The sequence below is a fragment of the Caenorhabditis briggsae genome (assembly GCF_000004555.2).
Source record: "Caenorhabditis briggsae complete genome, chrX, whole genome shotgun sequence".
In the NCBI taxonomy this organism is placed as follows: domain Eukaryota; kingdom Metazoa; phylum Nematoda; class Chromadorea; order Rhabditida; family Rhabditidae; genus Caenorhabditis; species Caenorhabditis briggsae.
The window spans coordinates 8,609,188-8,623,763 of record NC_013491.2 but is presented as its reverse complement, the minus strand read 5'-3'; the positions used below and the strand labels follow the sequence as shown (position 1 = coordinate 8,623,763).

Below are 14,576 nucleotides of genomic sequence, written 5' to 3'. Positions count from 1 at the left end.
TCTGTAGAGTTGAGACTAAAGAAAATGGGATAAAACGTAAAAAAATGGTTGAGCTCCGTGTGGGGGTTTAAAGTTTTATAGTGGGGTGAATGCCCTTTTTTCATCAGACCTAACACGTGAGCATTTTTATCACCGCCCACACTGAAACAATTAAAGAAATTGAAGAATAAAAAAAAGCTGTTTTATTTTCAGACGGAGTGTGTTTTTTATCAATGGTTGATTAATTATATTTGCCCAGTAATAAAACTTTTTTGAGTTTTTGCGCTTCATCTGAAAACGATTAAGTATCAAAAAATTTATTTTCTGATTTTTTAAATTAATGAAGGAAATATTAAATATAAACAAAATGAACATTGTTTGGATTGAAAGAAAAAAAAGGAGGAGTCAAGACTTTTGTTCTTCAAAAAATTTTTTGAAAAAAAAAGCCAGACAAATCGAATTTGACAAAAGTTGATTTTACTGTTTGTGATATGGATACCGTCAAGTGCGCGACAAGGTAAAGCTGTTAAGCAAATAAACACAAAAAGACAAGGATCTGTGTTGGGATCGTTCCTTTGGGTTGGCAAAATTGTGGGTAGGACGAGTAGGAAGAAATACGACCGTCTCAAATGGCTGTAGTATCACTTTTCCGGTGTCACAGGAATGAGAAGAAAGAAAAAAACAAGTTTTCGGGGGTGCGTTCTCTTTAGGTTATGATAACAAAGTAATAAAAGAAAAATGAAATCAAATAAAAATCTTACCAACAAAAAAGTTCTCGTACAGCTACTGTTAGATTGTATTCGTGATCTATTGTACTATAAACTTTTATAGTTCTATTATATAAAATTCGACCTTGGTCTAGCTTAGGGAAGGCCATACAAGGAACAAAAAAAAAAGAATTAGAACCATTTTCAATTTTTTTTCTGCGAGTAAGATAATCGTATTATCTTCTATCCTTCTTTTTCCACAATAGAGTCAATTTTTTAGGGGTTTTCAAGGGAATGACGCGATTTATTAAGTAAGAAAAAGTATATGGGATGTGTTGTTTGGTGGTTCTGGGGGAATGTGACAAAGATAACTTTGTCTGCATATTCTGTTCAGCAGTAAAAACTTTGAGGTTTTCAAATTCAATTGTCGTTTCGGTTTTTGGGATGCTCTCTCCCATTTTTCTCCTCATGTTTTGGCTGGGAGACAATTTTGCTCGTTAAACTTTTTTCTCTTTGTTGGTAGCAGAGAACAAAATCTAGAAAAAAGTATAATCTTCATCTTCAAAAACAAGGTTTTCCCTCTCTTTCTCAACTTCTACTTCATTCTCTCTGTTTCCCCAAAGTGTACACGTAATTCGACACTAGCAACGGCTGATGTTATTCAGAGAAAAGTGACGACCCGCAGTGAGAAGATACTTGCTATTTTCATGCTATTTAAATGTAGTTTATCCTATATAGAAAAAAAGAGACAACAAAAAATAAATGGGAAAAAACCACCCCAATTTTACCGAAAAAAAGAAATGGATGTCAATCTCATTGAAACTTTTTTGAAGATGATTCAAAGTGACTTGCGGAACAGGAGCTGATCTAAACAGACAGATACCAAGAACAAGGAAGGGTTTTACGGGAGACAGCAAAGTTCGTTTTTTAACGATAAAAAATAAATTGAAAAAAAATTAGGAAGAGATACGAAGCGCCACTCCCAAATGAGTAATCTCTACTTATTTTAATTGGTGATGGAGAATTTTTCAAATCAATTAAAGTTCGAAAACTATCCATCTCAACAAGAAACGCCGTTTTCAGAAAAAACGAACAGAATGAATGGGCTCAACACGCCCTTTTGTTTTTGTAATTAAATCTGAAAATGCCACCAGAAGACAAAATTAGCTGAAAAATTTATTCGAGTAGCAGTAATAGATAGTCAAACATCAGCCAACTAAAGCTCTAGGAGATTAGAATTTTCGTTCCCTAAAGATCACATTTTAAACATCACAAATTTGAATGGTTGGCCCGAAATCGTAAATTTTTGAGAAGAAAATTGAAGTAAAAAATAAATAAAATATAGAAGGTGTCTTTCACAAAAAATACTGGTGCACCGCGGTGCGCTCCTGATTGTATATGAAATACGTTCGTTGTCGAAGATACTCAAACACGTCCCATAGTGTTTGGACGGCTATTGTGTTGTACACAATTTGAAGGAACATGAAAAGCAATAAAGCAATGATGTGAATGCCTTGGTTGGAGTCTGAAAATAATTTTTTATTGGGGTAATTCTTTATATATGACTTACGATCAATTGTGGTTATCCTCCATTGCATCAACCGAAGAAGAACACGTCGACGGACCACAGCTAATAGTGCAGCGATCACTATTAGGAATACGCCAAGGATAATTTCACAGACCTGTAAAGCAATTTTTCGTTTAATTACAGAATCGGTCACTATATTATTCTTAATCCGATTTTGGTCATTTGGAGCACTTGCGCTGCTGCCAAGTTTTCGATCATTTTGAAAATTTGTGAGGGTTTGAAACAATATTAGATTGAAAACTTTGCATTCACAGAAATTTTTGTAAAACTCCTAGTTTTCCAAGTATTTGCCGATTCCCGAAATACCTCTTTTTGGCTCGCCTTTCAACTGAAAACAGGAAAAAAGTGTCATTAAAAATCGGCCAATAAAGGGAAAAATATAAATTTCGAAATTTCTGTGAATGCATAGTTCCAATTTAGGTTTGTTTCACATCCTCCAAAGTTTTCAAAGTGATTGAAAACTTGACCGCCGAGCTCCAGATTCCTGAAAATAGTCCAAATGACCGAAAATTGAATAAAAATATGTTTATGAGTATCTTTGTACTGATAATGTATATAGAAAAACGCCAACCTTCATAATTATCATAGGCCAGAGCAAAGCGTGTCTATGTCGTCGCAATGCTAAGCACGCCATGACCCAAATGGATCCGCATACTAGAATTTGAAATAAGGAGATCGTGTCGAAAAATCCTATAGTCAACGGGACAATGACTACGGTAATAAATAGCATTATTAGCTCAACGGCAAGAATTATCCGGGCGGCGACCTGAAAGAATATTTTATTTAGCTAATTTGGCTAACAACGCAGTAAATAAAAATATTAATTTTATTTTTCACATTTTAAATTTGTTCAAAAACAAAAAATCTTACCGTAACATGCATTCTATTATTGAACGTCGTGTAGGCTTCTCCGAAGAAAAACGCGTCGCTTGGGTTATATTGTTGGGCCATTCCCATGCTTCTGGAAAAAAGTAAACGGAAACTGTCGTGAATAAATCATTGTGGTAGCGGAGACGGGAGGTGGGGATGGGTTGTTGTGGTTGTTGTAAACAAGTGAAATTACACGAGTTGAGACAAAAGGCGAACGCTGAGTAGCTGAAGAGATTACACCAGTTTTCAGGAGAACTATGTGCGGTACTGGTTTTGAACATTGGAAAAACAAAAATAGGATATTATGAAAAATGTATATTTTATGATTTTTTAAAGGGGCAAAGAGGATTATAAGAAAATCGGTATCAACAAGAAAATCATTGAGAAAGGCTGATGGTGAATTATTGTTGACTGTAAAATATGAAATTCACACAATATACAATAAAAGCAACAATTAATTATCTTCATGAACTCGTTCTAAAATTTTAAGAACCTTTTGATTGCCCCTAAAACGAAAATGAAAAAGAACAGATGCTCAGCGGGTTTGATTTTATTACCTATAAAAAATGTGTAGTGTCAAACTGCGACACGTGAAAATCCCACTGAAAAAAATCCCACTGGCTTGTTTTTCGAAAAATGTTGCATTTTGTTAGCTGCCAATTGCTACACATCGCATTTGCAGTCTCTGATTTATGTGCTTTTTTAAAACTAGATCCGTTTCGAAACATTTGAAACGAATGAGCAAATTGGAAACAAATGGAAACACCGACTCATGAACTTTTTCAATAAAGAAAATGAGTATAACCACTGAAACAACATTCAGATTTTGATAAATCTGCGGTTGACACCTGCAAATCGCCCCGAGAAAATGGCCCATAGACTATCTCTCTCGGTGTCTCCTCACCGCCATACTAAAAGGTCTCTTTTCTTACAAACCTCCCTATCGTTTCTCTCACTGAACGTCAGCTGGCGTGTTCTGACAACTAGGATATATCGTCGAGTTTGTATGCCTATGCCATGACACATTGGCATTCGAGATGATTAATGCAATACCACCCAGTGATTATTTTTCAGGTTTGAAATTGATTGGAGACAAAAAAATTATCTTTGAATGTGTATCGAAAGAGAAGGAAACTTCAAAAAGCAAGTCAAAAGTTGCCAAACTCTAATCTTTGACATGTTGTACAATATAGTCATAATCCACTAGTGAGAACTAATTCTTATCTGAAATGTTGAGCTCTCTACTGTTCAAAAACAAGGCGCGAGAGAGAAAAGACAACGGAGAAAAGGAGTGACGTTCAAAATAGAAAGACCATTTTCCTGCAAAATTTGCTCGGGGAGCGAAAAATGAAACTAGAGCGCGGGATACATGAGATGGATTACTTGTATAACCTAGTCATTTCCCAGGAATCCGGAAACTTCTCAATTTTCCACCCCGTGTCGTCCGATACACGTACAAGATTTGTGGCGACGACCCCGTGTTCTGCTCTGATGTCATTTCGAAACGTGAAATGAGTTATTGGAAAACCTTGGGAAGATATATTTAACAACTTTTTCTCTCTGTGGGACATCTAGATTGTATGGCAGAATCAAGAAGAAAAATCAGAGGAGAGCGCACACATCAATCATTTATCTGTTAGAGTGATTTTGGGATGAATTGTAAATTTCTAAAAGAAAACATATCGAGCATCTAATAGGAACCATGTCAAGGTGAGAAGGCCTAAATTAACGGTTTTCGTCGGTTTCTTTCAAAGGAAATATGAAGTTCGCTATTGTAGTATTTTTGGAGTATCGTTCAAAAATTGTTATGAACAATATTCAATGCAAAAAAAAAGTTGAATTGGTTATAAATCGCTTTTTATAGCGGGCTTACATTTGACCAGTTTGGATGGAAAAAATCTTTCAAAAATGATTTTCTCTAAACTGATTTTTGTTTAAGACCCTTAAATTTTACTTGGAGATGTCTTGAACTGTTTTATTCAACAAAAGATTTGGAAATTTTTAAAAAGTTGTTCATAAAATGATAATTTTAGAGAAATTTTTTGAAATTATCAAAGGGTTCAAAATCTACCTCAAAAAACTAGACGTCACAAGGAGCTATCTGTGTTCGGCCTTGCCAACTTTTTCATCTCTCTTATCATTCCTCCACGATCCTTGTTCCCGAATTCAATTGATGGGCAAAAACAAAAAAAAAACCCCGAGAGGCAAGAAAATATCCTGTCTAGTAGAGAAAAACCCCTCAAAGACCCACCATCCGTCACATAGAAGAAGCAACAATTGGGACCAAATGACAAAAGGTCAACCGATAAGAGAAAGGGAGATGAGAGTGGCAAGAAGAGGCTGAAGAAGAGCTCCCCCGTGCACTAAAACAGAATTGAGGTAAGAATATACCGAGACTTGCCGAGCGGCAATCCGTTGTCGTCGTCTGACACAAATTTGAGACGACAATGTTTTGTAACACTCGGTCAGTTTCTTCTCAAAACACTTGGAATTGGGGGCCCTCCACGACTCGGATTACATATATCGTGTACATGTTACGAAAACGTGGATTCTATGTACATGAAACATAAGTTTTTAAAGGAGAAATTGTTGTCGGATGAAAGTTTAAAAACTGTTCTTTGGCTTTGAGCAACAATAAAAAAAATAGATTTTTTCAATTAAATTATTGGAGAGTCTACGAAAAACCCCTTCATAGAAGCGTCCTGCAGTGGTCAATTCTGAAACGGTGTTCTTGTATTCTGTGAAAAATATCAAAAAATAATAAACTGATAAAACACTCAATGAAATATTACCAATAATTCGTCATTGGAACATTTCCAATATTTCTTACTGTTCATACTCTCCCCAGCTGAAAATTCAAGCTACAAGTGTTTTTTGTCAGCAGAGCGCGTTCGCGCGGCGCAAATTTTTTGTTCTTTTAAAAAACATTCAGGTATTTTTTCATTTTTTGTCAACACAAAATGTTCATCAGCCGAAGGCACCGACGTCACCCATGGAAAAACAGCAAGTTTGAACAAAAATCGCCGAAAGAGATTTTAGGAATTCTAGATTTCTCCCGAAAATCGCGATAAACTTTTTAATCGAGAAAGATTTCTAGCGGATAATACCTTTGAAGATTTTTTCGGAAAGCTGCTAAAATTCCGACCTCATCACCAATTTTTTTTTTTTTTTTCATGTTGTCTGTTTTTGCATTTTTAGGTTTTAAAAAAGTTTGTTTTTGCTTAACAAACATTCTGAATAGACAAACAGTTGTAAAAATGGGAAAAATTAGAAAGAATAGCTGAAAACCGATTTTTCGTTGTAAAAATAAGCGGAAAATTTTTTATAATGACGCTCTACTTGCTTGCAGTTCCAATTTCCAACTGGGAAGACCGTGCAGTTAAAAGTATGAGTTTGCTCAAAGTTCGAGCGCCGTTCTAATGCAGGCTTTAGTTGAAGAGTTCTGATAAAATTGTAGACTTGCTAAGAAACTTTGACATTAGGAGGTTCTAATATTTGATTCGCATTTTCTCGGTTTTTACATTTTACCTGACAAACTAGATTAGTCTTTTTTTTGTTTCAGGAGTATAGTGTTTCATGTTATGTGATGAATAGATTGTAAATTATTTGCCAAATTCATCAGTCTTACTTTTGCTTTATTTTTTGTTTTGAAATGTATAGATTTTGAAAAGACATTTGAAGCAACAAGACAAAAAAAACTTTTTGCACAGATTCATCGTTTATTCGTTTCTTAAAACATGGCAGGGTGACAGTGAAAGAAAAACAGCTGCAACCAAAATGCACATAATAACCGCATAGTTTAACATGATGAGAGGGGGCTGGATAAAAGCAGAAGCAAAATGAAGCATACATAAATAAATAACCATTATTAAACAACGTTCCAATTATTATCACAACTTATTAGTTCTGTGAGAAGACGTGGTTAAACGAATGATTGTGGTATGAATAGATCCATGACACTCGTTAGAGTTTCCACACCAACTGGTAGACTTCCATCATCTTGGGATGTTTTGAAGAGTGCAAAACTGTTAAAGACACCTGACGTCCGTTTGTAGAGTGAGAAGAATGTTTGTTGGAGAGATTTCAAGGCGAGATTAGAGTGACAGGATGCTAGAACGCGGTTCACAATGATATCTCCTGTTGAGGTGAGTGGCGAGTAGATTCCGGTATCCACTACCTTGCTGATCTTTGAGACCTTTTTCTTGATCACGGCATTGTTCTCTGTTGTGACGTGAATGCAATCGTCCATCTTGACTTCTTTTGCGGCGACCAATCTACAAAAAAAAATCGGATACATGTTTCGAATCAACCGGGTCTCGCTCCCACTCACTTCAAATCAGATCGCGCGTTGCAATCGGAGACGTAGATCAAATGATTATCAGTCAGCTTGATTGAATGTCCGTTCGAGGTTTCAATAAGATTAAATTCGGCTTTCTCGTCGTCGCGTTTGTGCAGGAACATGATAATTGGCGAGTACGTCACGAATGCCTCGTCCATACTGAGTACTTTGTCTCCGATTTTCAAGTCTTTAATTAATTTAACTCCATCTTCAGTTTCAACCTCCATGTCTCCAGAGAAGCACTGCATTTTTGTAAAGTATCCGTTCAGATTTGGCTGGAATCATTTTTGAATTTAAAACTATCTGCTCGTGCTTATCTTACCGAATATCCAGAGTAGGAAGATGGACTGTATGCTGGCTGGTAGGCTGGCTGATAGGCTGGTTGGTAAGCTGGCTGGTATGCTGGCTGTTGCATAGCCGGGTATCCATTGTACTGACTGTTATCAGCGGTTGGGTATCCATTATACGAGGTGTATGAGTTTTGTTGTTGATAGGATCCAGCGTAGGAGTCAGATGGTGGCGGTTGTGGCATTTGGGAGTTCTGTGGGTACGCCGGCGACTGCACCGAGGGCGACGCTGGCGCAATGTTTTGAGACTAGAAAGTTAGTAAAAGTTAGTGACGAATTAGTGTTAGGCATGATGAGAAATTAGAAGCAAGCGAAACTAAACTCACATCGATGTAGCTGGAGCTGGGTGGTGGTGGAAGTGGACCGGATTCTACTGAAGAATCACCATAGTTAGAAAGAGCTGCAGTTCCGTCTTGCATTGTCTCTAACAAACCTGTCTTCTCGTTGTAGGTGTTCTCAGCGAAGACGCGGGATCGTTGTGGAGCGGAGTATTGAAGGGGCCAGAGGGCGTTCTCGTTGTATGGAAGGCGGCTTCTGAAAATGTTTCAGTTAGAGCGGTGCTACTTGTAAATGAATATAACATTACTTTCTGAATGGTCTTCTCATGGGTCTAAAATCGTATTCGTAGTCGTCGTAGTAATCCTCGAGTCTTTGAAGAAGAGCACGTCTTCTCATGGCAAATGGGCGCCGTCTACGGTAATGTCTATCCTCCTCATAGTCATCATATTTTCCAACTCTCTCGCGAAGCTTTCTTCTGTTACGGGAAAGTACTGGTAGTTCCTCGCCTGGAAAATTATTCTGGTTTTGAGAGTAAGCTATGTTTTGGGCTCACTTGAGTCAGAACGTGCGTTACACACCATACGGTAAACTCCAACAATGTATTGTACCCTGGAAAAACGATGTTTTAAAACATCAGAGCTCATTCGCTTACTGATTATCGGCGTTCACAGTTTTTCTGATCTCTTTGATCAAATCGAATCCTGATTCTTCTCCATCTTTCTCTACAAGCCCTCCAACATAAGATTGTCCGGGACCTAGGAAGATGCTTTTGACATTCTTAGCAGTCGCCATTTCTTCGTAAGAACAGCACTCGGTTTTTAATGTTCTATGTGTTCCATTATTAATCTCCACTAATCCAGAAGTCCATTGTAGTTCGTCCACACAAACAACCTCCTTGAATGGATCGCAGCTCTAAAAAAGAAATAGAATATTGTAAAAACCAGCGAACGACCACCGGATTGTTCGTAATACCATTTCTACTACCATTCATCACTCATTATTATGGTTGCTTTTCGACCAAGAAGTACACACACACGCGGACAGTTCCGGTCATCCAGTTTCATGCACTTTTGATCGCCGATGCGCACCGTCAATTAATTTGCTTGCTTACGTATATTCTTGACATGGACACAATTAGAAGGCAGAGAACGCATTAAAGCAGCAGATGATGAATAAGCATCAAAAAGAGAAGAAACATTCTAGATTAATTTGCTATGTCTCAAAGATCAGCTGAGACGCTCTAATGGACTAATGAAACATAAAAAAAAATTGAAACAGACTATAAGCTTTTTTGACCGGCCCGATAAAAAAGAAGAAGCTGATGACTATACTGTTTCAAAATCCTATCAACTAATTCGCTCAATCAACCTCTCACTATGTCTTTCTAAATTATTCTCCGGTCTTCTTGAGTTTCACTTTCTAGGTGTTTCCTTCTATGTCCGGAAAAACAATATAGCCATACGATGAGGAAAGAATTACAACTATAAAACTCTTTTATGAGGCATCCCCTCCAATCCCTCTATACATCCTTTAAAACTCACCACCGACAATTCTCTAGGACGAGATTTTAGCGACGATGTGAGTCCCAAGCAAGATGGTGCCTCGCATGAAATTACTGGAACGAAACTTTTTTCTAGAAAATCGAGAACTACCGTACCTGGCTTCCCGTCACTGTCCACTTCCATTTTATATGGAATGGAGTTGGTACCACATGATCCACCGTCATGATAGGAATCAGCGATTGCGGATGCGAAAAGAATACAAAAAGGCAGACACAAGTTGAGTAGTAATCTCATTCTGAAAGTTCAACTGGATTTTAGGAGGATATTAGAGAGAAAACAAAAAATAAGGAGAAAAAATGTACATAATTAGAAGAAATTAGGACAAAGAGAAATTATTTTAACTTAATCTGTGAATGAATTAACCTGACTAGGAACAGCAACCAAAACAAAACAAAGAAAACTTTTGGAATGAATGAAAGTTGGTAATAGTGAAGTGAAAATGGTAAACTGGCTAGACTAGCATGGATTTCCAGCTTGTAAACCAAGAGAGAACCAAAAAATGTTTCTAACAGAAAAGAGGAATGCATTTGAAATCGAATGAATAAAGGAAAGTAAAGGAAATGAGACTTGAGACTCCACAAGCAAGACATCCGACGTGTAATTGTTGAGGATTACGGTGTTAAGCCCCCCAACGGAGGGCAGAAAGAAACAAGAAAAGGAAGGAGAGATGAGATGAGAAAAAGAATGGATCGTCGAAATTGAGACCGAAGGGCTAGATGGATGGGATATGGAGAGGTGTTTGTGACCACCGACGACCAACATGGCAAAACTGCTCTGCTCGGTTCCACTTTTATACGACACTGAAGAAACAAGCACCTCCCCCTTCGATACCTCGTCGTCTTTCCCGGTTTTCACTAATTTCAGCGCGTTTTTATGAATCACACAGATCCACTCCCACCTAGTTCTCTCACCTTCTCTCACTCCCTCTCCACGTAGATCGCAAAAGTTCGAGATGATTTCTCATCGTGTATACTTTAGTTTCGGCCAATTTTGAAGAAGCGTCATGATGATGAGTGGGGGATAGAGAGTAGTTGGCGGATACTGTAGAAAACGGACACATTCTTTTTCTTCTGTAGATTTAAATGGAGAGAGAGAAAACTGGAGAGATGTGCGGGGAGGGGAACAGGGTTAATGAAAAGCTGAATCAAATCGAGTGTGTGAGGTGTTGGTGGTCAAGTACCAAGTTCTTGGTTTGCGTAGGTCAAGATGGTTTTGAAGGGAAAAAGTTGAAAAGAAAAATCATAGAGAAAGTTTTTGTCCCTCTTTCTCTGGATTTTGTGCTACAAATTCTAGAGTGCCCGGGAGTCAATTGCAGACCAAAATTTACTGAAACTGTACTCACTTTTCTTGAACCACTAGAAATAATGTAAACAACTGAAAAATCTGCAGGTTTATTTAATTGTCAACTTTGAGCAAACTTGTTTTGTCTCCTGTCAAAGGTATAGAAAAATATTCAGAAGACAAACCATGCATAATAGTATCAGAAATAGTTTGTCAGTCTGACATTTTCGGATAGCTCTCACAAGAAAGTAGATAAATTTAGTTCAAGTATCCCGGTAAAACCTTCGTGAAAGACTTTCAAATACAGATTGTCAAAATGTGATTTTAATCATTCGCTTTTATTAAATAGCATTAACTACTAACTACCAGTGTCCACCGAGTTCCCCGTCACTTCAATATCTACATCCGATATTTTGTTTAATTATAATTCCAACCATTCTATTCTTTACGTGTCAGAGGTATCACTCCCTTCGGTGAATAAACAAAATTTTCAAAATTTCAAAAAGTGGATGGGTAGTGTCATCAGAGACAGTAACGTTGTCGAGAATGAACTCTGTACTGTTTGAAAATTTTAGTGATTTCTTCTACTAAAATTTAGTAGCGTTTTCAATTTCCAAACATTTCCTGCCTCCGTTCTAGTTTTAGAAACTCCAGAACACCTCCTGATCAAGTTTAGCACTACACGAAAAACTTGTTGATCTCATCTCGTACGATTTGTATTCGAATCAGGATGTTTCGTCACAAAATTTTGCTTCCAGACTCAGAAAAAACTGGCCGGTTCCATAGATCCACTCGCTCGTTGTTTCCTCAAACTATACCCGATGACGATGACAACATCGAACCTTTGATCATGTTCCACTTCTCACCACGAAAATCATTGGCAATTTTATCTTGCTACACACGCTAAGCAAGTTTCTTTTTGTAGATGAAAACGGGGGCAGCTGTAAAACAAAATGTTAAATGATTCCGATGTTTCTTAATAATTTGATCTCGCGATCGCGGCATCCTTATCAGCAACAATCATGAGGATGAATGAATTTCAAAAATCGTGTATCGCGTATAATGTTTGTTGCGATTTTTTCTTCACTGATCATACATTATGAAGACCGGGATCTAATTCGTGGAATACGCTCGTCAAACTAGAGTCGAGATAAAGATTTTCCAGGATGCAAATCCCCTTAATGTTTCTTTGAAAATATTCAATTCATTTACGGACGAAAGGATACTGAAACGGCGGAACTTAGAAAAGGATATAAATTCAATCATGGAAGAAATAGTCTCAATTTATGTTTTCTTCTTCCCGTTGACATTTAGATTTAACAGTAATAATAGCAAAACTGTGTTTTTTTTTCGAGAGATCGGCAGTTCAGATTAGTTTCATCGTAATTACTGTGTATACAATTTCGCTTTCATTGCTAATCGTTTCTTAGCACCTCCGATAACGAAAAACATTTGAAGAGAAAAACGGAAAAAAACAAACGGAACTGTTTTCCGTCAAGGATGCAAGAGATGCGCGCTGATTAGTTCAGGTGTCAGCTGGAGAAGTTATAAAACGGAATTTCGACGTTTCGAGATTAAGGAAAAGAGCGGGGAAAAAGTATTTTTATCGGTTATGCTGTTGGCAAAAAATATATAGTGTAGTTGAAGCGGGCCTCGATCAAAAGATCGGAAGATTAGAATTTCGGGAAACTAACGAAACGGGTAATCGGTTATCAGTGATCAAAAAGTTAACATTAATGTGGGAAAAAACTTAATCACATCGCTTTCAAAGTTTCGGGAGAGGAGTGAATGTTGGGAGAGACGGGAATGGTTAGGTCATGGATAAACTTGGAAAATTTTAAGTTTTGGTGAAGTTTTCAAAAAAGTTCTACAAGGTCCTAAAACAATTTGAGATTTGTGAATTTTAAATAGGAATCCGACAAACTGAATGAACAAAGGTCCCAGAATAGAAAATTACGCGAAATGTTCACTGTCAAACCCTGAAAGCAATTTTTTCGCAGTTTTTTGAAATGATTTCTTTCAGCGAAAAAGTTCTGAGCACTATGGTGTCTAAAATCGTTTCAAACTAGTTTTCAGAATCGCGATTTTTAAAAAAATTGAAAAATTAAAAAATCCACCTATGACGCAGTTTCAAACGCGATTATTCTTTTGTTTCAAAAAACAGTATTATAATGAAATCTTAAAAAGTTTTTTTTTGAAAATTTGTCGAATACCGAAATCTTAGAAACCCCCATACTTTTAATTTTGACTCGACTTGTGTTATTTCCAGTGTGAAATTTCAAAAAAGATCATATTTTTCAGAAATTTTTTGTAAAAACTTTTTTCAAAACCTTTTACAGTAATCGAGAGAGATAAAAAGGTCGAAATAAAAGCTATATCGGATTTGTCAAGTCACATTGACAACTTTCAAATCTTTTTTTGGAAATATATTTTCTAGACTTACCTATTACAGAACTACAAAAATGTCCCACATCCTAGGAATCAGGGATCAAAATCATCGGTTAACAAAAAAAATAGCATCACAAATCAATCCAGGAATTTTCAATTCAACAGTTTCCAAGTGCGAAACCAGAAAAGCTAGACACATTTATAATTTTCTGACAATCGACTATCCGGGAACGCCTGAATATGATAGAAACAAACGGGTATGTTTGTACCTGATCGAATGCATTTGCGTAATCGTCGGCCCACATCATATGATTGTTATATAGCCAGCTTAATGCACGGCTTTATTAGTTTTCATGTTGAGGAACAATCTCAAGACCTGTCGTCATCATCAAAACTGTTTTTTGGATGTCTCTCATCTCTTCCGACTAGTCAATGATGTTTTCCTCGAAAGAAGCATCTAGTTGGTTTTCCTGGGTATTCCCCCGGATTCTACGATTCCCAATTGGTTCAATTATGACGGGAAATACTGTCACGTGGAGTGCGACATTCAATTGGTTTTGCCGACTTCTCCGTTTTCTCCGTCCATCCCAAATTGGAATACCGGAATTCGTTATGATTGGTGTCGAGAGTGTCCAAAACTTTTGATGGAAGAGGAAACTTTTTCTCACATAAAGAAAACATTCGAGAAGGCCCTTTAGTAATCTTTCGAATCGATCTCCCCTCTTTCTCTTTTTCTCGAGAACGACGACCAATAAAAATTCCAATTCCATTCTTCATAACGCTCTTTCCTTGAACTAGCCATGAGAAGGTATCAATAGAACAACGGTCATTTCTCTCGGACATTCAACTTAACGAAAAAATGGGATATGGCTGAGAAATCAGATGGCTCCTGGGAATACATGTACAAGATTTTTCAGATTTTTTCGTCGTCACTATCCCCCCGACATGTCCGCTTAAGAACAAAGATATCTTCCGGTTTTTGTTGGCTCTGATCTTACGGGAATTGATCAAAACAAACAAAAAATTAGCCTGAAGATATCTCTCCCCCTTCTTGCTCACCAGAAATCGAAATCACCGCCTACAGCTTGAGCATTTTTCAATTCAACATTTTTTTTCTTTGATTTCCATTTCTTTCGCAGGTATAATGAACATTGACAAAACTTCCGCGAGGGGCTTATGGAGTCTTTTTGCCCGACAACATGACTTTATGTCATTTGCTTATTTTCCAACAGAGAC

The 14,576-nt window shown here is 37.1% G+C and overlaps 2 protein-coding genes across 2 annotated transcripts; both read right to left on the bottom strand.

Annotated features, from left to right (window-relative positions):
- Nucleotides 1-2,041: 2,041 nt before the first annotated feature.
- On the bottom strand, nucleotides 2,042-3,231 carry CBG14223 (the record flags this gene model as incomplete). The annotated part of the gene is made up of 4 exons (XM_002644337.1): nucleotides 2,042-2,211; nucleotides 2,257-2,368; nucleotides 2,846-3,040; nucleotides 3,145-3,231. The coding sequence occupies 4 exons, from the start codon at nucleotides 3,229-3,231 to the stop codon at nucleotides 2,042-2,044; spliced, it is 564 nt and encodes a 187-aa protein (XP_002644383.1).
- Nucleotides 3,232-7,066: 3,835 nt separating this feature from the next.
- On the bottom strand, nucleotides 7,067-9,905 carry Cbr-wrt-6 (the record flags this gene model as incomplete). The annotated part of the gene is made up of 8 exons (XM_045239489.1): nucleotides 7,067-7,418; nucleotides 7,475-7,758; nucleotides 7,806-8,078; nucleotides 8,157-8,364; nucleotides 8,417-8,615; nucleotides 8,663-8,718; nucleotides 8,762-9,021; nucleotides 9,651-9,905. 8 exons carry the CDS (start codon nucleotides 9,903-9,905, stop codon nucleotides 7,067-7,069), a joined length of 1,887 nt encoding a protein of 628 aa, XP_045095364.1.
- Nucleotides 9,906-14,576: the final 4,671 nt, after the last annotated feature.